Here is a 26,740-nt window from a genome sequence, read left to right as displayed (position 1 = left end):
CGGGCAATTACATATAATCTTTGCGGTCCTTGACATGAAATATTGAGCACCACTGAATTAGAAACATATATAGGTATTTCAGAAAACTGTCTAGAATGTTTAGAAGACATTTTTTAAATTTCGATGTCAGGCCTAAATGGGATAACTCGATGAGGGGCGACCGTTTTTTTAAGGTCTTGAAATGAGTTCTGTACATTTTCAGAAAGGGTTGCGGCACAGCCGGCGCTGCTGGTGGTGAGCTGTGAATGTCACTGCAGCGGTCGGAGTGGAAACATTTTGTTCTTATTGGCATCGCTGTCCACTCCACGCTACGTATGACATTGCACTGTGTAACGTTAGAAACTTTTCTGTCTCTCCGTCTCTTGTATCGCTCTCTCTCTCTCTCTCTCTCTTCCTCTCTCTCTCTCTCTCCCTCTCTCTCTCTCTCTCTCTCTCTCTTCCTCTCTCTCTCTCTCTCTCTCCCTCTCTCCCTCTCTCTCCCTCTCTCTCTCTCTCTCGCTCTCTCGCTCTCTCTCTCTCTCTCTCTCTCTCTCTTCCTCTCTCTCTCTCTCTCCCTCTCTCTCTCTCTCTCCCTCTCTCTCCCTCTCTCTCTCTCTCTCTCTCTCTCTCTCCCTCTCTCTCCCTCTCTCTCTCTCTCTCGCTCTCTCGCTCTCTCTCTCTCTCTCTCTCTCTCTCTCTCTCTCTCTCCCTCCCTCCCTCCCTCCCCTAGGTTCCAGTTTCACCCCTTCCTCAGGGCTCTACGCCACCAACAACTCAGTGTCCAACCCAGCCAACTACACTGCCACACAGCAGGTATATCTACACCGGTGCTCTTCAAACAGTTCTGAGCCCCTCCTATTCCCAGCTTTGTGTGTGTGAGTGAGACAGTGTGTGTACCCTATATAGCGATGATTTGATTGGCTAAGGGCTTTAAAAAGTGCAGATAAAAAGTGAGGACAGAAAAGTGAGGGCGCCAAAAGTGATTGGCCGGGAATGTGATGATGTATGATGATATATATGATGATAAGAGCGCCCCAAGTGACATTGATGAATTCCAAATATTATCAAAGTGTTCGAGGCAGCCCTGAACTTGCGTCAAGGCACCCTAGGCACCCACTTTGACAAACCCTGATCCACACTATACACTATATGTGTCTATGTACTGTACACGTGTGTGTTTACATGGGTACAGTCTACAGCGTGCCATGTTTTACCAGGTGTCCCCACAAGGATAGTAAAACCAGAACAAAATAAAATAAAATAAACTAGGGGGACTAAAGTCCTTACACACAGACAGGGCAGGGACATTTATTTTGTGTGATGAATTTGCATTCATTCAAACATATTTACAGTAACCAGGTCAAATAATTGAGCTTAAAATTGATTTTTGCCAGATTGACCCCATGGTCACGAGAGCAGCATGAAACAGCTGAACATTACTGTAGGCATGTTTTTCTCTCTCAATACAGCAAAGCTAAGCGAGGAGGTAAAGTGAATGTGACTTGATACGGTGACATGCAGTCAGGGGCGTAAGGACCTGGCCATAGGCCCCAGTGCAGGTATTTTGTTTAGGCCCCCCAAGTCTTTGGGAGACGCCCCCCCGCCCGCCCCACAGTCAGCAAAGACTTGCAAAGACTCGCTGACTGTACTTTATAGACATGATGTTATTAACATTGACCTAAATGGAGTTATATCAACAAAGGATAGGATGATTAAAAAAGTTTATGTCTGTAGGAGTGCAGTGCTGCAGCCTGCAGGCTATCAGAAATTACTTTGGACAGATGGAAAACACTTTAGTTAAACTTGCAGAGTGACGGATTACTTTACCTGGGTTACATCTTCTGATAGTTGTAGGCTTCTTGAATTCATTCAAACCTTTATTTATTCTTGAAAGACATTGAGGTCACCCTCATTTGCAGTGTCGTCGAGATACAAAAGCAGAACAGAACAGCAACATTTCCTCATCGCGTGACGTTTAGCACGTAGGCTATGTTTAAAAACAGTTGCAGACACTTGGGGGGTAAGTCTGCAATCAAAGATTTAAATTGACCGTATGTTATGGGAGAACAGATCTTTATTTTAAGCTGTGTAGGTCATTCCACGTGGTTGGGGCACTAAAACAAAAGGCTGTTTTCCCCAGTTCTGTGTTCTACATTTGGGACCTTTAGTGTGAGCCAGTGACTGGAGCGTGTCCTATAATTATGTTACAGGGTTTCAATCCAGCAGAGCTTTAATATACAACGGTAAAGTTCCATCAATTGCTTTAAAAATAAACAGATACCAATGTTAACATGAAATAATAATCCTGTCTTTCATTAGCGCGAACGGCGAACATGACAAAAGAGTCTACAGCTGAGCTTTGTTATGCTGCTGACAGCTGCTCATAAACACGCTACGGTAAAGATACCAAGGAGGACTGGCCAGTGATGTCACTGTTATGCAACACGGAAGTAGTACAGTGACATCACAGACAAATCCTTGATGTTACTCTTCCTGCGACCGAGTAGCCTCTGTAACCAGGCTTTCTTTTCACTGTCATTTTGACATTTTTTTCTTTTGCTTCATGGGTCCCTGGGGCCCTGGGCCCTGGTGCATTGAACCGGTTGCACGTCGATATTTTCGCCACTGCATACAGTAACTATATAGCCTCGATACCCAGGCTTTCATTTTTGTAGACGCAAAAAATGAAAGCCTGGAGGAACGCCCCTCTAGTCCAGAAACCAACTACTAACAACTAACACTCAGTTAGCTCAGGCTACTAACTATACTACTATAGCACAAACGGCATCTGAGAGCAGGGATGGTTTTACAACTACTTTCATCTTTGGCCAGTTACGTTTTCCCCCTCTAGTCTAGACTATCTTTTTGCCCCCGAAAAAAGCCATTGTCGTCGGGGCGAGTTCTGAGCTTGTAGATATGCTGTTTTCGCTGAATGTTCACCTATCATCATCATGACGTGCACAGAATGCAGACAATTAGGGTTCAAGGGATGAATCAGTGATTATGAATCAGTGATTTCATGAAATCAAAGCTAATCGTACCGTCCGTGACCTTTTCAAGAGAGAGAACGTGGGCTGGGGTCAGGGGTCAGGGGATTAGTCACTGTTAAAAGTCTGTTGTGTTCTGGATATTTCTCTATGTCTTCATGATGAATTGCGTTCTGGTTGTAAAATGCTTAAAGGGGGATTTTAACGTCCCCCTATGATAGATGTGGCTGTTTAAAGAAAGGAAAGGCAACGTTCAGTTCATGTGTGGGTGGATGAAGGGGGGAAAGGGGGGCGGGGGTGTGTGTGTGTGTGTGTGTGTGTGTGTGTGTGTGTGTGTGTGTGTGTGTGTGTGTGTGTGTGTGTGTGTGTGTGCGTGTGCGTGTGCGTGTGCGTGCGCGTGCAAAGCAGAAAAGAATAGAGCAAATGGGAAAATGAGTGTGTGTGCGCATGTGTGAGTGAGACAGAGTGTGTGTGTGTGCGCGCGTGAGTGAGAGAGAGTGTGTGCAGCATGTCTGCGTATGATCATCCATTACTGTGTGTGTGTGTGTGTGTGTGTGTGTGTGTGTGTGTGTGTGTGTGTGTGTGTGTGTGTGTGTGTGTGTGTGTGTGTGTGTGTGTGTGTATGTGTGTGTGTGTGTGTGTGTGTGTGTGTGTGTGCTCTACTTTATGGTAACTTTATGGAGATGGACATAGTGACAGGTTTAGAGGGCGGGCTCATAAAAGAGAGCATCTCTTCTGGGTCAATAAAAACCTGCAGCACCAGGACTTTAATTGTAGGGAGATGTATAAATGACAGAACCGAGCGAATAAAAGACTTCAGAGACGAGAGGGAAGGGCCGTAAAATGTTCTCTTCAGATATAAAGACATGTCTGAACCGTTTTCAGCCAAGTGAGCAATCTCAGTCTCCATACTGTACACCGTTTCATTCTCTATGTACATTACATACAGTACATACTAGTGCTGCGCGATTCTTGCTCAAATGTGAATCCCGACAACAAGAATTGAGATCACGATTCTCACATGATTCTCATTTTTTTCCGTGAAAATGTTTAGTGTCTTTAGTCTGTAGTCGCTGAACATTTACTACATTCAAAATGTGGCACCAGCATGGGGCCATAACTACTACATAGGCAACATCAAAGTTTCAACAGACAACATCAAAGTTTTTGAGTTAAATCTCTCTTAAAGAGTCACTAAAATGAATCGGACAGCCAACTGTGCCGTGCCATTTTTCACGATTCTTTAATGTGTCTAGATCTCCTTCTTTTTTCGATGAATTGTGCAGCACTGTACACACACACACACACACACACACACACACACACACACACACACACACACACACACACACACACACACACACAGACTTTTATACTGTATCAGCTCCTAATAAGTCTGTATTTTCCGCAGGAATACCCTTCATATACAACGTTTGGCCAAAACCAGTACGCCCAGTATTACTCCGCCTCATCTTACGGGACATACATGTCGTCCAATAGCGTGGATGGGACGGGGTCCACGGCGGCCTATCAGCTGCAAGAGCCCGCCCCGGTCATGACGGGACAGGCCGCGGAGCTGCACCAAGGTACGTTATATATGCTACTTCTATGGTAGTGGATCAACAGTAGAGAGGATTTATGTCCAACCAAGCTACGGCAACCAATGGCACGGAGGAGGGATGGCATCATGGGTGAGACCACTGTTCAGTTGAATTATCTACAGTAAATGGTGCATTTATATAGCTTTATCCAAGGCGCTTTACATAGATTACATTCACCCATTCACACACATTCATACACCGATGGCGGCGGAACCCCCCCCCCCCCCCCCCCCCCCCATATTGGAGAATTGGAGTCTAGACGCTGGTGGTGGCAGCTGAGCAGATGAACCTCCTTCCATCTCAACACTAGACGACAAGGTGGAGTTGGGGATGGAGGTGGGCTGCTTGTTGTTGCAAACTGAAAGAGAATGGCAAGTGTCAGAGGCAGTGATATTTAAAAGCCAATCAGGTGAAGTCAAATCACCTGATTGGCTGCTGCCAAGTGCTTGGATTTGAAACAGAAATGACGAGCTATGATAGCTATGATAGTGCTGAAAGGCAGAATGAAAGCGTTGGTTAAGATCTTCCTTATTGAACCTTCGCTAAAAGCTACATTTGGAGGCCAGCCTATGAAAGTCACTTTGATGACGGCCTTTGGTTATGCAATACCCATTGTACCTGTTGTCAGTGTACCTGCTGTCAGTGTACCTTGTTGTCAGTGTACCTGCTGTCAGTGTACCTTGTTGTCAGTGTACCTGCTGTCAGTGTACCTTGTTGTCAGTGTACCTTGTTGTCAGTGTACCTTGTTGTCAGTGTACCTTGTTGTCAGTGTACCTGTTGTCAGTGTACCTGTTGTCAGTGTACCTGTTGTCAGTGTACCTGTTGTCAGTGTACCTTGTTGTCAGTGTACCTGTTGTCAGTGTACCTGTTGTCAGTGTACCTGTTGTCAGTGTACCTTGTTGTCAGTGTACCTGCTGTCAGTGTACCTGTTGTCAGTGTACCTGTTGTCAGTGTACCTGTTGTCAGTGTACCTTGTTGTCAGTGTACCTGTTGTCAGTGTACCTGTTGTCAGTGTAACTGTTGTCAGTGTACCTGTTGTCAGAGACACAGTCACCGTTATCATAGCACTTGGAGGCCAATCTATGTTGTCAGCTACTATGATGTCATCTTGATGCCATCAAGGATCTCCATATCTGAGGATCTGGAGAACCGCCGATCCGGCCGTCTTGGGTCCTCTCCCTTGGGTCCTCGAAACATAAGATCCGCTTTGAAGTCGATTGTGTGGGCAGTTCTTGAGACACGTGAAGGACAGACACACAGAGGGATATACTATATAAGCAATATCCAGTGGGGCTATCGACGGAATCAATGTCATTCTAAATTATATGTAATCTTATTTGAGATTAAGCCCTAAATTTAACCTTTTGACATTTCACATCAGATGAATGGCTAGTATCCAAAGTATAAATTGGGATTAATATAATCGCACATCCACTCTAATACATTGGCCTGTTGGCAACGGTGTGACAAATCCCATGTGCGGGCTGTAGTAAGGTCCCACTCTGCACCCTGTACCCAGGAGGAATTGGGTCATTAGACAGTATTTACTTTAGCAAATTTTAAGTGAGAAAATGTGTATTCTGTTGAGTCAGACTTCAAGCCGGATTTATGCTTACTTGCTTAGGCAAATCCACAAACTCACAACGCATCGTAACGCAACACATTGCGAGCGTGTAGATCGGCTATTTGCGTTGGGCAAGTGCACCGAAGTGTATCAAATACAATAGAGGGATGAGAGTAGAGTACGACAGCAAAAACAAGGAATGGAAACAAAGTAAAGTAAAGTGTGCCAAACGTCTTCTCTCTCTCTCTCTCTCTCTCTCTCTCTCTCTCTCTCTCTCTCTCTCTCTCTCTCTCCCCCTCTCTCTCTCTCTCTCTGATTGAGACATAACAATATGAGACCTGAAGCTTAGCGTCTGGTTCTGGTTACCGCGCCACGGTGGGAGCATGTGGCACTTAGCGGCGCACATTCAGCATGCGCACATTCCACCGTCCGTCCGTCCGTACTGCATTTGGTGTTTGTGTTCAAACATTATACATTTCTGCCTGAGAGGACGTACTGTAGTAGCAGCAGCTCTGTGTGCAAACGGCATCCATGCAACTAAGTCTCCCATCGGTGCCCTTTTGTCATGTATCTTTTGCGCCTTGTTGTTATGCTGTTAAATAGATTTGTAAGCATTTGAATCTTGTGCATTAATTCACACCCAAACTAGCCATGCTGCTTCTGTTTATGGAACTCATTAGTCTCCAAGTTAATCTAATCTCTCTATTTTGTAGAATTATTTACCCTGACCGGATGATTTATTGTTATTCCTCTCGACCATTACTCCTACAGTACATTTCTTCAGTGACTATATATTGTTTATGAATGTTTGTACGGTTCGAAATAAACATTTTGTAATTGTGGAATTGTATAATTATGAAACCGTGATGTCAGTGAGTTTTACATGTGTGGTTTTGTGTGTGTGTGTGTGTGTGTCCGTGCGTCTTCTCAGCAGACTTTGACACAGTGCAGAGTCCCTCCACGCCCATCAAGGAGCTGGATGACCGCGCCTGCAGGAGCGGGGGCTCCAAATCTCGGGGGAGGGGCCGCAAGAACAACCCTTCCCCCCCGCCGGACAGTGACCTGGAGGTAAGACGCTGTATATTATACAAAAACTAATAGAGTAATACGCACATCACTTGGTAGGGTGGGTGGGTTCAAAAATAGCATTAGAAAAAGAGAAAAGAACCCCCATCTGCTCCAAAGGTTATTTTATTGACAACGTTTCGAGCCAAGGCTCTTCATCTGGTCAAAGTATAACTTTTGGAGCAGATGGAGCTGATATTAACCACCCAAACACTAATACTTAGTCAACCGGAGATGCCAAAGTACTCGCTGTGCTTTTCACTCGACACCAAATCGCGTTGCCAAAAATTCTACAAGTTCACAACACGTTGCAACGCGATGCATTGCGATCCATTGCGAGCTTGTAGATCTGACATTTTTGACAAACGTTTCAACGTACAGTACAGGGATGCTGGGGTTCAAGCGGTTTAACAAATATTTAGGGCTAATTCATACTTGACCGCAGAGGCGCCGATCTAGGGGTTGCTCTTGTGCCTGAGCACCCTGGGTGAATTCAAAGCACCCTTGACGATTTTAGACTAGTCCATTCACCTTAATCCGGTTTGGATGGGGACTCAGGAGCGCCTCCACCCCCCCACATACAGTACGCACTTCACACCTGAGGTGTGAAGTGGTGTGTTTACACTCAGGTTCAGCACCCATGGCCATAGATCCGGCGCCTCTGCTTGACCCTGTCACCGGAAATATATATGCATTTTTTTTTAATCAAGTGACGAAGGTCGCACGATGGCATATAAATTGCACGTGAATGCTGACAGATTGAACCTTGTCTACTTTTGAAAATCATAAAAGAAATGTAATGGATATGGTGTCGTTGTTTATACGTAGTATGCATCTATGGCCTGAAGAGATGGACACTCTTGTCTTGTGTGTGTTTCTCTGTCCATGCAGAGGGTGATGTTACAGTATGTGACTGTGTGTTTCTCTGTCCCTGCAGAGGGTGTTGTTACAGTATGTGACTGTGTGTTTCTCTGTCCATGCAGAGGGTGATGTTACAGTATGTGACTGTGTGTTTCTCTGTCCATGCAGAGGGTGATGTTACAGTATGTGACTGTGTGTTTCTCTGTCCATGCAGAGGGTGCTTGTTACAGTATGTGACTGTGTGTTTCTCTGTCCAGGCAGAGGGTGCTTGTTACAGTATGTGACTGTGTGTTTCTCTGTCCCTGCAGTGGGTGCTTGTTACAGTATGTGACTGTGTGTTTCTCTGTCCATGCAGAGGGTGCTTGTTACAGTATGTGACTGTGTGTTTCTCTGTCCAGGCAGAGGGTGTTGTTACAGTATGTGACTGTGTGTTTCTCTGTCCATGCAGAGGGTGTTGTTACAGTATGTGACTGTGTGTTTCTCTGTCCATGCAGAGGGTGTTGTTACAGTATGTGACTGTGTGTTTCTCTGTCCATGCAGAGGGTGTTGTTACAGTATGTGACTGTGTGTTTCTCTGTCCATGTTGTAGAGGGTGCTTGTTACAGTATGTGACTGTGTGTTTCTCTGTCCATGCAGAGGGTGCTTGTTACAGTATGTGACTGTGTGTTTCTCTGTCCAGGCAGAGGGTGCTTGTTACAGTATGTGACTGTGTGTTTCTCTGTCCAGGCAGAGGGTGCTTGTTACAGTATGTGACTGTGTGTTTCTCTGTCCAGGCAGAGGGTGCTTGTTACAGTATGTGACTGTGTGTTTCTCTGTCCCTGCAGTGGGTGCTTGTTACAGTATGTGACTGTGTGTTTCTCTGTCCATGCAGAGGGTGTTTGTGTGGGACCTGGATGAGACCATCATCGTCTTCCACTCTCTGCTGACCGGCTCCTACGCACAGAAATATGGCAAGGTGAGATATCACACGGAGGCGCCCACACACATATTGTTGCCTTATCGTCAAGCGACACAGTCAAATGCTTTGTGTTCATTTTAATCCATTTAGGATTAAGGCCGATTCTAAAAACGGCTTCTAAATACTGACCTAAGTTTTCTGAAGATTTTCAAATATTTATTCTAAAATTTCAAAAATGTTATTTTGCTATATACTGTACATAGCAACAAGAACCCCAAAAGGGGTTCCCGGTCCAGAAAGGGTAAAACTCCAAAAGGGGTTCCTGTGCTGAATACTGATTGATTGTTTGATTGATATATGTATTAACAGTTTGCAGAATTACAGTACAATTCAAGCACAAGAGTGCACAAGCGTGGAGATGACCTAATATGCATTGATTTGATTATAAATTCATAATTGATTTAACATTGATTTGTGCTGCCATTTTGTCACGCAGAAGTAAACCACAGTTGAGCAATGAGCCTGGCGCTTATTCCAAATTATTTCTTATAGAAAACCGCGAGCCCAGACACTTGATCCGGTTCACGGGGCATCAAGGCATCCCCTCATTGTGTCTAGTGAAGTGATTTATTTTATATTTTGTGTATCCTGCTTTTGCCAGCATCGAAGAATGAAATAAACACGTAACACCAGTGCAGTGTGGTTTTAGATATTTAGGTAAGGTAAGGTACATTTTATTTATAAAGCGCCTTTCAAAACAAATGTCACAAGGTGCTGTACAATAAATAAAATGAAATAAAACAAGAGCATCACATAGATCAACAATAAAACGACAACACAATGCACTGAATGCAGTACATTAGAGTAGTGATAAAATATATAAACGTGCAGTACAGTACATAGACATTATTACAAACCAAAGTGCTTGCGAGACAAATGGGTTTTTAGCAGCTTTTTGAACGTATCGACAGATTCTGCCCTCCTTAGGGAAAGGGGTAATTCATTTGCTTAACCACCCAAACACTAATACGCGTGTGTGTGTGTGTGTGTGCGTGCGTGCGTGCGTGCGTGCGTGCGTGCGTGCGTGCGTGCGTGCGTGTGTACAGTATACTATATATATTCATAAAACTGATGATGTTTGTACCAGCATCATCCTAATTTGACAACATAAGTTCTCTCTTTTGGTCTGATGTTTTTTTTTTTGGACCAAACCACCCTGTGATCCTGTTCGGTGGTCTGGCCTGGCCTGTTTGGTGGTCTGGCCCGGCCGGCCCGGAGAGTGATCCCGTTCGGTGGTCTGGCCCGGCCGGCCCGGAGAGCGCCGACTGCAACTGTTTACAGTTCCCCTGCATTCTGACTGTCGGTCGCTGGCTGGCCCGCGTCCGAGATCAGACTATGTGGTCAGGACTGAAGCAGCCTTTTTTTTATTGGATGATGTAGTTTCCTGTGGTGCGGTGGTGGCAGCCAGTAGCGCGCCTGTACTGTACTGTACTGTACTGTACTGTACTGTACTGTACTGTACTGTACTGTACGGCCCCGCGTGGAGACTCAGTTTCTGCCGTGTTGTTTGGGACGTCCAGAAGAGAGAGAGAAAGAACGCGGGTGGAGCGCCAACCGTTTAGAGCCAGACTAGCAGCGGGTGGAGCGCCAACCGTTTAGAGCCAGACTAGCAGCGGGTGGAGCGCCAACCGTTTAGAGCCAGACTAGCAGCGGGTGGAGCGCCAACCGTTTAGAGCCAGACTAGCATAGAACCATGATGGGAGCTCAGGCGTTTTACAAGCACAGCTTTTTGTGGGCATCACTGCACTTCCTAGTTCCTCTGCACTTGACTGGACCGTAGCATTCAGAAATGGTTTAAGACCCTGATGGGTTGTAAATAGTCGCGCACGCGCACGTGTGTGTGTGTTTCTGTGAGTGTGTGTGTGTGTGTGTGTGCGTGCTCGCGTCTCAGAAAGAGGGGAGAGAGAGAGAGTGAGAGAGAGAGAGAATGCTATGCATGTGTGCGACTGCGAACCCTGTGGCACAATAAATTCTGCTTGGTTTGTGTTGCATTGGCGAGAGAGAGAGAGAGAGAGAGAGAGAGAGAGAGAGAGAGAGAGAGAGAGAGAGAGAGAGAGAGAGAGAGAGAGAGAGAGAGAGAGAGAGAGAGAGAGAGAGAGAGAGAGAGAGAGAGAGAGAGAGAGAGAGAGAGAGAGAGAGAGAGAGAGAGAGAGAGAGAGAGAGAGAGAGAGAGAGAGAGTCACAGAGGAGTTCCAGAGAGGACTGTATTTTAACGAATGTATAAGAGAGTTGTAAATTTCTCCTCGATTACAAAACAAAATGCTGGCGTTTATACTGATGGCTCCAACAGCTCCCTCGTCGCCAATAAAACTTAACGGCCTTTGTTTACCCACTGGTGTCGTGTTTTGTGATGTAGCACGAAATTGGTGCCTGTATTCTCGACGTCTGCATGCATGATGCACCGCTGAGTAGCAGCAGAGTTGTGGTGAACCAAACGGACGTGTTCTGATAATCTTGGTTTTAAAACAATTTGGAACCAAAGTGATTCCTCTTTTCTTTTTCTCCTTTTTTTTGTTTTTTTACACCTCGTCCACTCCTGCCCTTAAGAAATATGGTGGCAGCTGTTTCTGTTCACACCTCGCCAAGAGTGGTGTTTACACCGTCGGCATGGCAACCTCCCCAAGACCCGCTCCTCTTATAGGGGATCTGTGTATACACGATCTGAGTTAAATGGTTTTTCACTTTTCATGAAAGTGCATGACTGAAGTGGTGGACTTAACTTAAGTCAAAGTACTAAAGTATTACCATCAAAATATACTGATATTCTATACAATCACACCCGTGTGAAGTGAGGGGCACTAATATATTAAAGTCTAACTCATGTTGATTAGGTGATGTAATGGTGATGTAAAACAAACGGTGCCAACACAAACATTAAACGCCATTAACAATAAAGAGACAATATGAAGTAAACGACACATTATGAGTAAATTTTCCCTTCATTGTCAATGCGTTTACTAAACAAACATTGAACTAAAGACAAACATTAAACCTGTGTATAGGAGGGGCTAGCGCCCCTCAAAAAAAAAAAAAAGTGTTATTTTAGTACATAAATAAATATAAATCAGCCTTGAAATAAAATGAAATTAAATTAAATGATTACTATATTTACCCAGGGTATCTGGGCTAAGCTCAAGAACTTGTTTCCAGCCAGGCCCTGCTCATAGAACATTTCATCGTAGTGGTTCAATGCCTTGTTCAAGGGCACTTCAGCGGTGGTAATTTTAACGTGTCGGACCGCTGATTCGAACTGGTGACCTTCCGGTATCAAGACCGCTCTGCAATCCGTTCGGCCACCGCTGCCACATTAACTCCTTATCACTTCCAGTTTCTTCCACTTTGGGTATACCAACTCTCTCTCTCTCTCTCTCTCTCTCTCTCTCTCTCTCTCTCTCTCTCTCTCTCTCTCTCTCTCTCTCTCTCTCTCTCTCTCTCTCTCTCTCTCTCTCTCTCTCTCTCTCTCTCTCTCTCTCTGTCGTAGTCTCTCCACATGGGTCGTCCGTCACGTTAGTTTCTTTCTATTCTGGTCGTCTTAACAGTGTCAGCAAATCGCACAGCGAGCTGTCGACCCTCCCTGACCTATCGCAGATGATGGTTTTTGCAGCTGAGCCCTGGTTGGCAGGACTGTCCCCCATGACAGCGCACGGCACGCACGCGCGCACGCACGGCACACGTGCGCACACACACACACACACATAAACGCACGCACCTCCCTGTGAGGCCACACGCTTTTGGTCAAGCACATACAGTGTTCCATCAGAGAAACTCACAAACACATTCATACATTGTACCCCCCTTTTGCCCCCCCGCGTGAGGAATGTTGATGGGACCGAACAAGTGCAACCAGTCTGTCAGCAAATGCTGAGATTAGTGGAACATACCAACTCTAGCAGGCAGCGGGGTGGGGGGGGGCTCGGGGTGGGGGAGGAGGGGGGGTAGTAGGAGTTGGTGAGTTATAGATAATATCCTAAAAATATGTAAAGAAAAGAGTAAAGGTGGTTGCACACTGATCGATGGGGAATACAAGCTAATAGAAACTGCAGGCTTTCTAGTCCTGAAAAGTTGCAATGCGAAAATGGAAGCCATCGTTCTCACGATAATAAAAATCTAATTTTTGTAAAATAATCTTGTTTAAAAAAGAATCTGCCTAATGATGATGTCACTGGAGGACGGTTTCTAAACTGCCCACAGCCCTCCTATGAGACACAGACTGAGTAGAAAATAATGGAGCCATTTTATCATGATTATTAGTGAGGACCAATTATATGAAGATAGGTTGAAAAGTGGTGAAGTGGTCCTTTAAGAATAAAGTGAAAATCAAATAAAAGATTGTAGATGATGATGGCAGAGACCAAGAGAACGCCGAGTCCAGGAGAACGCACGCACATCTAAATACAATGTGGACGAAGACTGTGTGTAACGATTAATATGGATGATGATAAGAATCCTACATGCTTGGAAATGCAAAACATTTCACACAAAACAAATTAGCAAAATAAATATAGTATGTTGTCAAAAGTAGGCCATACAAAACTAACTACGTATTCATAAATAAGCTACCACATACTGTATGTTGACATACATTATGATATTTTATTTAAGGTATGTTTGTGTGCATGGCGAGAATAATCTACAAGCTCATAGCACCGAGTGCCGCGCTACGAGTTTGTAGATCTGCAAATCTTTGAATATATATTATTTCACAGAGAACGTTTTTACTCAAATCTTTGCTTCTGGGGGTGTCCCTGGAACAACATATTTTCAAATGGTGGTCAGCGGCCAAATACAGATAATTCTGGGGGTCCTTGACGTGAAAAAGGTTGAGCACCACTGACATAGAAACCTGGGTTTTTCAGAAAACTGTCAGGATTTAGAAGGCATTTGTAGAATCGTCCTCAGGTCTAAATGGGTTAAGATTAAATCCAGTCTATATGACGGTTTTGGGGAAGATAATTGTGGTGGTGGTGATAATGATGATATGATAATTAGTCCTTTCTTCTCCCTCAGGACCCTCCCATGGCTGTAACGCTTGGTCTACGGATGGAGGAGATGATCTTCAACATGGCTGACACACACTTATTCTTCAACGATTTGGAGGTTAGTAACAGCGATAAAAACAGACACACACGTAGGTACCCTCACAAAAAACATGCAGTAATCCTGGTCTCTAAACTGCCTCCCCCTGGCCAGCCGGGGGGGCCTGATGGAGGGGAAAGGAACTGGTCGGAATAACGTGTTCCTTCTACGCGCTACGTCCGGCCGGGGAAACTCCCCGTGTTCCTGTCCAACTACGTCCTGTCAGGTGAAAATAAGCGGCTTGGACTCCTCATGCATGAAGGAAGCATGAGTTTAAGTCCGTTGCTCTCCCCAGGTTGGCGGAGGGTGTGTAGAGCCCAGGATCACATTAGATAATTGACACAGGGGTGAAAAATGGGTTACAAAATCGTGGGATAAAAAAAAAAAAACACACGGACACACAAACACACTACATCATCTTCATGGCTAAAAGTTTCCCTTGGAAGTTTTCACCATGCTGCTCGGAGGCTTTTGCCATGTTTTACTATTTTGAAAAACATTAAAAAAAAATAATTCAAATAGCCCCGATCTACAAGCTCACACTATGTCGATGTAGATCAGCAAGTTGAACTTATTCAAAAATGTTTTTTCAAAATAGTATAAGTTTAGGGTCCTTGAGGGAGTTCCAGGGGGTCCCCCAGCTATGATGGATAGTTAGGAACCAAATGGACCCATGGATCTGTAACTCTGAGAGTGTACAACGGATCCATTTGGTTCCATTTGTACACTCAGAGTTAAACAGTGATTTTACAATATAAATTGGGGTCCCAGAGATAGAAATGCCATTAAATGGGGGTCCATAACCTAATGCATGTCAAACTGGGGGTCCTTGAAATTATAAAATATTTTTTTATCCCACGATTTTGTAACCCATTTTTCACCCATGTGTCAATGATCTAATGTGATCCTGGGCTCTACACACCCTCCGCCAACCTGGGGAGAGCAACAGACTTGAACTCATGCTTCCTTCATGCTCCTTCAAGTTGCTCCTTTACACCTGACAGGGGGGAGTTTCCCTGGTTGGACGTAGCGCCTGGAAGGAACACGTTATTCCAACCAGTTCCTTTCCCCTCCATCAGGTGCCCCGGCTGGCCAGGGGTCCTTGACATTAAACGGGTTGAGAATCACTGCTAGAGCCGTGAAAAATCTTTTTGTCGATTTGGGGGTCCTTGACATGAAAAGGTTTTGGAACCACTGCCCTAGAGCCTATAGACTACAAATGAGTAGGCTATAAATTAATGAGAGTGAGAGATACTCCCCCCTAGTGGTATGAAACCATATGACAGAATAGATTTCAACAGGTTTACTAGCCTGAAAGTAACCAATAGAGGGGCGGATCAGACTAGGATGCTAAAGTAACCAATAGAGGGGCGGATCAGACTAGTGCTGGAAACAGATGCTGGCTCCCTATTGGTTCACCAGCCTATTTACCCGACATCTATATATGAATATATGAATGAAGAAATAGGGCATAAGTGGTTAATAATATACATTACCCTGTTATTGAACTGAATTGAAACTACATGACAGGTAGTTACCCCCCCCCCCCCCCCAAAAGAGGACGTATAGGGCCTTAGTCCTACTCCTCCTCCCAGCCAACACTCCCCACTGACAGGTAGTTACCCCCCCTTACGATTTACATCAAAAGGGCATGTGAGCTCAAACCCACAATTCAACATTTTGGTTTTAAGATGTTGATATTAATTTAGTATTCATCCTTAGGACCCCAAATAACACCTTGGAAAGCATGAGTGTATATTTCAAACAAAGTGTTTATGTCATAATTTGACCCCCCAGTATTAGGATGTATTAGGATGTTGATATTCATTCATCAGCCAACACTCCCCACTCACAGGTAGTGAATTTCATCTATTATCGTGTGTGTGTGCGTGCGTGTGTTTTTAGGAGTGTGACCAGGTACACATTGATGACGTTTCGTCAGATGACAACGGCCAGGACTTAGGGTGAGATTTCAAGACTTCTCGTTTATAATTATTCTTGTGTATAAAAATAATTTGTATGTATTAAATCAAAACGCATTTATAAACAAGTATGTAGGCCTGCTTGATTATGGATAACAATATTAATGCTTGCATGATTTATTATGATTGGCCGTTTTAAGGATAAATATCTATTATAATAAATACATGCAAGAAAGAAAAACTCATACAATGATTTACATTTTTATATTATCTGAGCCGTTCTTACAAAAAGAAAAGATCACAGTCCTTAACCCATTTTGGGCGGGAACCCCTTTTGGTGTTAGCATTATGTTATGCTTTAGCTATTGAAAAATAGCAGATCTACAAGCTCATAGCGCGCCACCGAGTGGCGCGCTACGAGCTTGTAGGTCTGCTATTTTTCAAAAATCGAAGAACGACTGACATAGAAACATAGCTTTTTCAGAAAACTGTAAGGATGTAGACATTTTTAGAATCTGATCTCAGGTCAAAATGGGTTAATAATGAATACATTAATGGTTTTGTTTCCACCATGAAGAGCAGAGTTTTGTAATAAAACATAATCATTATTGTTATTGACAGTACTTACAGTTTTGCAACTGATGGCTTCCATGCAGCTGCAACCAGCGCCAACCTGTGCCTGGCCACGGGGGTCCGCGGCGGGGTGGACTGGATGAGGAAGCTGGCCTTCCGCTACCGGCGAGTCAAAGAGATGTACACCACATACAAAAACAATGTGGGGGGTAAGAAAGACGTCCCAGCAGTGTTGATTTCGTCGACTAAAAGCTAAGACGAAAAATGTTCGTCGACTGCCTTTTTCCACTGACAAAAAATAAATTGAAACTAAATGAAAACTAAGCTACGATGACTAAAACTAAGACTAAATATGTTGTCAATTTCGTCAACAAATAAAAACTAGACTATTTTGGCCGAGTCCCAACCCTAGTTGCAAACAAAACCGTTTTAAGGTCAACCACACCAATGCAACTCCAGTGGTTGACCTTAAAACGGTTTTGTTGCAAGTAGTTGCAACTGATGTGGTTTGGGCTTAATGGTCCATTTGGTTCCATTTGTACACTCTCAGAGTTACCAATCATTATAAACCCCTCAAGGTCACCACCAGACCCCACTTGGAGAACCACTGGTCTAGAGGTAGTTTTTCAGTCACTTGAAGCTCCCTCTGGTATGATTTAGCTTTGGAATTAGTCCACGTTTCTGTCACTTCACATTCTGCCAAAAGGTCTCTTAAGCACTTTAACCCTGGCATCCCTATTTTGGGCAGATTTTCAAACGTTTTTTTTCCCTTCGATTCTCGTAGGTCTGCTGGGCCCTGCTAAGAGGGACGCCTGGCTCCAGCTAAGAGCAGAGGTGGAGGCTCTGACAGACTCCTGGCTCACCAACGCACTCAAGTCGCTGTCCATTATCAGCTCTAGGTAGGGCTTTCACTTCTAGTGATCTTTACTAGTTGACTAGTTGCCTAATTTACTAGTCGACTAGTTGAATAGTCGACTAGTTGCTTAAATCCCTAGCTCTAGGTGCCTCCTCCAAATTCACCCATCTAAACTTCAGTCATCATCCAATCATGTATCCATCCATCCATCCATCCATCCATCCATCCATCCATCCAAGATTCCACCCATCTATACGTATATCATCCATACATCTAGTGGACAAGAGATCCAGTATAAGTCATTTTACACGTGGTTGCATGCTGAAAATAGCCGATTTATAAGCTCACATCTGAGCTTGTAGATCGGCTATTTTCAGCAAGTGTAAAATCAGCCATTACAACAGCATCAAGGCCCGCCAAAATACATTTTAGTCGACTAAAACAACCGTAGTAGTCGACTAAAATATTATGATATTTAGTCGACTAAAACTAGACTAAAACACTAAAACATTCCAGGTGACTAAAATGTGACTAAAACTAAATGAAAACAAATCAAAAGACTATGACTAAAAACTAAAATCGAAAATTTGCTGCCAAAAACAACACTGCAATCATCACCATCCAGCATTTCCATAAGCATGTAGTTATTGCCACCTGTGTCTTCCATGCTTCTGTGGTGTAGTGGGAAATGCCAACGCTTTGTCAACAGAAGGTCTGTGGTTTGAAACCACCAGTGGAAACATTTTCTGCATCTTAAATCCCACCATGCATGGATGGTCCAGTTTATACTTCACTGATACTTTCCATACGTCAGTCTGTAGCACGAGGGATGTGTTAGAGTTTCGTAAACACACAAGTTTTGTGGTTCTATCTAGACTGTTGGGAATGTATTTTCTAAAATGTTTTTTTCTAATGTATTTTCTGAAAATGTATTTTAGAAAATGTATTTTCAAATTACATGAATCTAATTTCTCTTCGTCTCTGTCTCTCCCTCCCTCCCTCTTTCTCCCACAGGAGCAATTGTGTAAATGTGTTGGTGACCACGACACAGCTCATACCAGCGCTGGCTAAAGTTCTCTTGTATAGTCTTGGATCTGCTTTCCCAATAGAGAACATTTACAGTGCAACCAAAATTGGTAAGAGACACTACTATGATGCCTTCCAACCACCATGTTTGATTGATTGATTGATTGATTGATTGATTGATTAACAGTTTGCAGAATTACAGTACATTTCAAGTACAACTCAATACAAAAACGGTTAACTGTGAGTGGACGACACCATAAAGCATTACACTTGTTTACAAAGCCGAAAAATAGCCACTACGACCACAAATGTCCCAAGAAACTAGCTAGCCTAGCCACCGAGTCTGCGCTCTGAGAGAAAAGCACGGCTGAATTCTTTGTTTTGATTAGCCGTGCCATTATCGTGGTTTAAGCACAGCTAGAAAGCTTTTTTTTAACTCCCTTTACAACTCTCTTCGCCAAAAATAGCTTGTCTACAAGCTCTTGTGAGCTGTTTTCGGCTGAACGTTCGTTTTCGATTATGACATGCCAATCATTTTATCTTCTATTTTATACTATTTTAGTTTTATATAGTCATACACATTCTATGCTGTAGGCTACATGTAGTTCTCCACTTAATGGAAAGAGGCACATAATATTTGTTTGCTAGTGGCAAGATATGGTTGTCATAGTCAAAAAACGTGCACATGTTCAGTTGAATTTGGCTGCCACGCCTACATCAGAAAGGCCACATCCAAGGCATCCACAGACCACGGCGAAGGTTTCCTCTTACGATACTTACGGAATCTCAGTGCTGACAGATTCCGTTAGGGCCTGCAGTGGTACTCAGAGAAATGTTATAATTCTGGGCCGAGTGCTGTAGTTTACCACGCTCAAACTACTGACCTTCTGGGCCGAGTGCTGTAGTTTACCACGCTCAAACTAGACACTCTGGGCCGAGTGCTGTAGTTTACCACGCTCAAACTAGACACTGGGCCGAGTGCTGTAGTTTACCACGCTCAAACTACTGACCTTCTGGGCCGAGTGCTGTAGTTTACCACGCTCAAACTAGACACTCTGGGCCGAGTGCTGTAGTTTACCACGCTCAAACTAGACACTGGGCCGAGTGCTGTAGTTTACCACGCTCAAACTACTGACCTTCTGGGCCGAGTGCTGTAGTTTACCACGCTCAAACTAGACACTCTGGGCCGAGTGCTGTAGTTTACCACGCTCAAACTAGACACTGGGCCGAGTGCTGTAGTTTACCACGCTCAAACTACTGACCTTCTGGGCCGAGTGCTGTAGTTTACCACGCTCAAACTAGACACTCTGGGCCGAGTGCTGTAGTTTACCACGCTCAAACTAGACACTCTGGGCCGAGTGCTGTAGTTTACCACGCTCAAACTAGACACTGGGCCGAGTGCTGTAGTTTACCACGCTCAAACTACTGACCTTCTGGGCCGAGTGCTGTAGTTTACCACGCTCAAACTAGACACTCTGGGCCGAGTGCTGTAGTTTACCACGCTCAAACTAGACACTGGGCCGAGTGCTGTAGTTTACCACGCTCAAACTACTGACCTTCTGGGCCGAGTGCTGTAGTTTACCACGCTCAAACTAGACACTCTGGGCCGAGTGCTGTAGTTTACCACGCTCAAACTAGACACTGGGCCGAGTGCTGTAGTTTACCACGCTCAAACTACTGACCTTCTGGGCCGAGTGCTGTAGTTTACCACGCTCAAACTAGACACTCTGGGCCGAGTGCTGTAGTTTACCACGCTCAAACTAGACACTGGGCCGAGTGCTGTAGTTTACCACGCTCAAACTACTGACCTTCTGGGCCGAGTGCTGTAGTTTACCACGCTCAAACTAGACACTCTGGGCCGAGTGCTGTAGTTTACCACGCTCAAACTAGACACTGGGCCGAGTGCTGTAGTTTACCACGCTCAAACTACTGACCTTCTGGGCCGAGTGCTGTAGTTTACCATGCTCAAACTAGACACTGGGCCGAGTGCTGTAGTTTACCACGCTCAAACTACAGACCCTGGGCCGAGTGCTGTAGTTTACCACGCTCAAACTACAGACCCTGGGCCGAGTGCTGTAGTTTACCACGCTCAAACTACAGACCCTGGGCCGAGTGCTGTAGTTTACCACGCTCAAACTACAGACCCTGGGCCGAGTGCTGTAGTTTACCATGCTCAAACTACAGACCCTGGGCCGAGTGCTGTAGTTTACCATGCTCAAACTACAGACCCTGGGCCGAGTGCTGTAGTTTACCATGCTCAAACTAGACACTGGGCCGAGTGCTGTAGTTTACCATGCTCAAACTAGACACTGGGCCGAGTGCTGTAGTTTACCATGCTCAAACTAGACACTGGGCAGAGTGCTGTAGTTTACCATGCTCAAACTACAGACCCTGGGCCGAGTGCTGTAGTTTACCACGCTCAAACTAGACACTGGGCCGAGTGCTGTAGTTTACCATGCTCAAACTAGACACTGGGCCGAGTGCTGTAGTTTACCACGCTCAAACTAGACACTGGGCCGAGTGCTGTAGTTTACCATGCTCAAACTACAGACCCTGGGCCGAGTGCTGTAGTTTACCATGCTCAAACTAGACCCTGGGCCGAGTGCTGTAGTTTACCACGCTCAAACTACAGACCCTGGGCCGAGTGCTGTAGTTTACCATGCTCAAACTAGACCCTGGGCCGAGTGCTGTAGTGTACCACGCTCAAACTAGACACTGGGCCGAGTGCTGTAGTTTACCATGCTCAAACTAGACACTCTGGGCCGAGTGCTGTAGTTTACCACGCTCAAACTAGACACTCTGGGCCGAGTGCTGTAGTTTACCACGCTCAAACTAGACACTCTGGGCCGAGTGCTGTAGTTTACCACGCTCAAACTAGACACTGGGCAGAGTGCTGTAGTTTACCACGCTCAAACTACAGACCAATCTGAACTGGGCTAAACTGAGTGAAAGTGTGACCTCCACATGATCTGGCATTAAAAGGAAACGCACGCGCACGCACGCACGCACGCACGCACGCACGCACGCACGCACGCACGCACGCACGCACGCACGCACACACACACACACACACACACACACACACACACAGATACATGCACACTCTGTCCTCCATATAAGCCCACTTTATACTTTGTCGTGTCACAGTTCAGTGCACCAAAAAGTATAAATAAGCATTAGTGTAATCTGGTTATACTTTTAACAAAATGTCATTTTTACTGCACTTTATGAGTATTGATGTGTATTCTGTGTTACCCTAGCAAGTTACTGTACAGTACACAACATTGCATTGCCTTAGTGCGTTCTACATCTCACACACACCCTCCAAACGTATTGAAACTTCTTAATTTAATCCTGAATAATATGCATCTCCAGTTAATGTTAACCTACACCAGGCGTTTACTACATTGTCCATGTGAAGAACCCCCAAATTGACATACCGCAGCTCCCTATTCTCAAATGAATTTCTAAAGTGGAACATTTTGACAATAAAGGACAACATTTATATATTTTTTCTAATTGGCCCCTTAGTGCCCCCTGGTGGCCCCCCTGGGAGCCCGCAGTTGCCACTTTGAAATCCACCGTCCTGAACATCATCATGGCACATTAATATTGTAGTTGTCACCTCACCTGCTCCCCATCTGGCCTCGTGGCCTATACCTCTGACACAGACGCCCTCTGACACTCTGGACAGACGCCCGCTTTCCAGCCGGACTCTGCCTGAACCCTCGAAAGTTATGCTAATGTACCGTGACTGTGGCCAGCCCCAAATTCAACCATATATCAATCTGACTGGAGGAAACAAACAACTTCGATAAAAAAGGAGAGAGAGAGAGAGAGACAAAACTCCCAGGAGAGGAAGCACGAGCCAAGTCCGTGCATGTGTCAGTGCGTGTGTGTATGTTTGCGTGTTCCCTGTGTCCGTGACCTTGCGTTACGCCCAAATCATCCCCACGGTGCCTTAATTGAAGTGGACGTAGTAATGTGGTAACCATGACAACTCTCTCTGAGGTTCGACCGTTCGAGACACAAGCAAGTGTTTCAGGTTAGATGCCACGTCTCAGAAAGCACATCCACACACCCTCTGTCATTCTGTAGAGGTAGAAGAGACATGGCAGCAGTGGTTCTCAACCTTTTTGGATCTCAAGGACCCCCAGTTTGATTTGCTGCACCAGGCACGTAACCTGACTCCGCCAGACTGCGGCAGTATTGAGTTCACATTAAAGTTCCCTCCTCCTCCTACCTTGATCTGGTCTCTCTCAAGCAGAAACGATGAACCCGGAAGCAGCGGGACAAAAAATCTGATATCTCCATAATAATTTCGAGTTGTAGTCCTGTTTAGGTTGTGTTTACATTTGCGCTGTGGCACAGCTACAATATGTCACCACCAGTCTCGCGTTGATCCCGCCTCTAGCGGCCGCATACGGCCGTCATATCGCTCTGATCCGCATTTGTTTCGGAGCGCATCGTCTACTCTGCCCGAGAGAGACCAGATGGGAGCAGGAGGAGGAACTCAGTGCTGTCAGGTTACCAGGCACGGACCCCTATTTGAATGTGAACCAGGTCTCAAAATCACACTATCACATAATGATCATCTGTTTCTCCCCATTGGATCCCATTCTATTATGCCTCCAGGCCATGAAGGGGCCATGCCACTGATCCTATCTGAAGGACAGGCCTTAATTGTCTCATACATACACCTGCCGGCCAGAGTCCCTTTTTTAATATAAAAACTGATACATAGAGAGACCTGGCTGGGAATGAATTGATCTATTGATTACGTTATATTGTGTTTATTGATCGTGTTTATGTGCAAGAAAGGATGGTTTTATTTGAGTCCTGCTTTTCCACACAATGAGTGAATGGAAACGTGGCACATTTCTCGATCACAGAGCAGTGAGAGCACACAGACGCAACAAACAAATATACTCAATATTTGGTCTTAAATCATGCCCAAGTAGCAATTACCAAAGTTCAACGTTGCTTTAAATTTAGGATATGACTTCTGTCATTATCCACTCTTCCATTGTGGCGTTTAACCATTTACCAAAAACGATGACATCCGTTTGAACCGAAGCGTGTCTCGGGCATGCCCTGTGTCAAGTGTCAGGATTGATCAGAGTGAGACCTCTGTTATCATGGGAACAAAACTGTGTCTATATTTGTGTGTGTGTGCGTCTGTCTCCTCTCATCCCTCACTCCATTCCTGATTTACACAAGCCTGTCTCATTCCTGTCTTTCATTTCCGTCTAAACCGCCAAAAGTTATAAGGAAAAGAAAATCTGTGTGAGCCGTTGTGTTTGTCTCCAGGCAAAGAGAGCTGTTTTGAGCGTATAGTCAACCGCTTTGGCACTAACATTACATATGTTGTGGTTGGCGATGGGAGAGACGAAGAGCATGCGGCCAGCCAGGTAAACGCACAAAAAAAACAATAAAAAATAAATAAACTCTGAACTTTAACCCCTCCTTCCTCCCCCTTGTTTATTTTGTATTTTTTGCAGGCAAAGAGAGTTGCTTTGAGCGCATAATGCAAAGGTTTGGCAGGAAAGTAGTGTATGTTGTAATTGGGGACGGTGTGGAAGAGGAGCAGGCGGCCAAAAAGGTAATGGACCAGCGACGTTCACCTCACCGTGACCCCGCCCGCCTATTCCACACAGCGCCGCGAGCGCTGACTGGACCCAAGCCTGCCTTTCTTTGCTGTGTGTGTAGTGGTTTTGAGTTGGTCATTTTTACTTTTGTTTGTCTACTTGCTGTTTGGTTTTTTTTGTGTCCTACTTTTGTTTGTTTTTATGAGATTAAATTAGACTTTTGATCTCAACTGATAGTGTCGGGTATTGAGATTGTGAGACTTGACCAGTGTTGTACATTCTGTACCATAAAAACATCAAAATTGTGACTAATCTTTTTTTTTTTTTTGAGCCATGATAATTTTTCATTTCATAGTAAATACAAGTTAAGAGTTTTGTAGCATAAATGCACGGTAGACAAAATGTGTACACAGTGTTAAGTTTATAACAATCTCATGTCTAGACCTTTGCGTAAATTAACTCTTGTGCAATAATACGCAGTAGTGTTCTCGTCCGTCGTTATAAGCCCAGAGTTAAACTTGGCTGAGTGTGCACCACAATGCACCCAAAACAGCAGATCTGCAGCTTGTGTAGATGTGTTATTTTTGGTGCCCGGCAGACGGCACCCCGCCGCAAGGAATGATTGACTGACTGGATTTTCCAAGGAGATGGTGCGGACGTACACTCCACTGTTTACAATCTGTTTCTCATTCATCAGTCGGTGATGTTACCGTTCACTAAGTGTACGAGACAGGAAAAGAGCCCGTATGGCTCTCCAGTGCACATTTCTTAAGCCATTTAGGACCAGATTCAACAAAATGTCTGCTAAATCATAATCTGAAAAAACGACGTTTCTATGTCAGTTGATGCATTTGGCCGCCGACCCCCCGTTCGCTCTGAAAGAATATATATTCCAAATTTGCGCCACATTTTCATGATCTTTTCAAAAAATAGCAGATCTACAAGCTCGTAGCGCGGCACCGGGTGCTGCGCTATGAGCTTGTAGATCTGCTATATAACATAATGCTTAAAACACCAAAAAGGGGTTCCCGTCCTGAATGGGTTTAAGCAGGGAGTTATGTTGTGTGTGTGTGAGTCTTACGTCGTCTTCAGCTTTGGGGCACAGTTCATATAATGCTGCAGGGTGCTGCTGGGAAGTGTTTAGCGGCGTACAGTAGGAATGCATGGATTTTGGGTTTTTTGCGGTGCTTTTTGTATATATAAGCCAAGCAGCTATACAAGCTACAGTAGTGTAGCTTGCATGAACTTTGGGTGGCGGTGTGTGACAAACATGATGAAAATAATGACTACAGTACAGTGTGCATAAAATGTTGACTCGTCTATTGCTTTTTCATCTAAGTGTCTCTATGTGTGTGTGTGTGTGTGTGTGTTTGTCTGTCTGCCCCTACAGCACAACATGCCTTTCTGGAGGATATCGAGTCACTCTGATCTGCTGGCGTTACATCAAGCACTGGAGTTTGAGTACCTGTAACTGTATGACGTGATAATGGACACAATGCAATGTTACCATTTAAAAATGGTCAGCAATGGGCCATGGCAGCCCCCTTCTTTTGTATACCTATTTAAGGAAAAAAAAAAAACTAAAACAAAACAACAAAAAAAGAAACACAATACACTGCAACTTTTTGTCATTGCTTTGTTCCTTGTTTTTGTTTTTTTGATGAATATCTGGATTTACATACTCTGAATGGTCTTAAGAAGAGGAGAGAGAGAGAAGAAAGGACGAGAAAGAAGAGAACAGTGGGCACATACTCGTCGGTATGCCCCCATGTTTGTGGACTTCTAATGCCCATGATGCAACAGTAGCAGCGCAGCTCTATACCCGAGACCCTGTAAACCTCTAGATCTCCCTTGTTGGCCAAGGAGGATTTTTTATTCTTTGACCGCCGTCCGCTAGATGTTTGGTTTCCTGCAGTGTGGGAGGCCCCGGTTCTTCAAGTAGAAACTCTGATCAAACACCTGGGATTCTGGGAAGAATCGTCTCCACCAAATCATGAATTTGAAACATTAAAAGTGTTGGTTCTCAAACTATTTCAAGGACTCATAACTCTCATAACTCTGGTGTGTACAAATGCACTCTCATGCAGTCACAGACCCTGGTCCATTTCGAACCCCCTCCCTCGAGGTACCCTGAGGGTCCACTGGACCCCACTTTGAAAAACCACTGCATTAAGGGAATACTGGTTTATACTTGGTTGTGCACAATGTCACTCACCGGAAATAGCACGTCTACAAGCCCACAATGCGTAGCTATACAAGTGAGCTTTTATATCTGCCGTTTGTGGTGCACGACACCATATTGCGCGAGTACAGTATGTACAGTATGTATAACAGGGCTTGAATGTGTGCAGGGACAACAGCAGTGTGTGTGAACACTAATTCTTTGACAACTGTTAATATTCCGGGCCGTGGGGTCACTCTGAAGTCTGAACACTAAACATAATGTAGCCGAAACTCATGTAAATTATTTACAGTAAACTTAAGGGGGGGGGGGGGGGGGGGCAGTGGATTTTTGTGAATGAAGATTTTAACTTTTGTTCTCTGGGGTTGTTTTTTTTTTTAAGCTTTTTTTTTTTTGGACAAGGAGAATGTGCGTCATGTGTTGTGCCTTATAAACGTGTTTGTGTGTTTGTCCATTTTCTTTATTCAGAAAGGTGTATGTATGTAGATATAAAGGAGAAAAC

General features: G+C 44.6%; 2 protein-coding genes across 2 annotated transcripts in view; both read left to right on the top strand.

Annotated features, from left to right (window-relative positions):
- The window catches only part of rps12 (ribosomal protein S12), a 131,958-nt gene that overhangs the window by 71,611 nt on the left and 33,607 nt on the right, over positions 1 to 26,740 (top strand). The window lies entirely within an intron of this gene.
- On the top strand, positions 714 to 25,678 carry eya4 (EYA transcriptional coactivator and phosphatase 4). Its single transcript, XM_079525863.1, has 11 exons — positions 714 to 792; positions 4,378 to 4,552; positions 7,063 to 7,199; positions 8,929 to 9,012; positions 14,023 to 14,112; positions 15,997 to 16,055; positions 16,635 to 16,795; positions 17,371 to 17,485; positions 18,457 to 18,578; positions 23,779 to 23,879; positions 25,447 to 25,678. Exons 2-11 carry the CDS (start codon positions 4,453 to 4,455, stop codon positions 25,525 to 25,527), a joined length of 1,050 nt encoding a protein of 349 aa, XP_079381989.1. The 5' UTR covers positions 714 to 792; positions 4,378 to 4,452; the 3' UTR covers positions 25,528 to 25,678.

Source organism: Electrona antarctica, assembly GCF_951216825.1.
Source record: "Electrona antarctica genome assembly, chromosome: 17".
Taxonomy (NCBI): Eukaryota; Metazoa; Chordata; class Actinopteri; order Myctophiformes; family Myctophidae; genus Electrona; species Electrona antarctica.
Note: the sequence above shows the minus strand (reverse complement) of the source record. Positions and strands in the feature narration are given on the sequence as shown.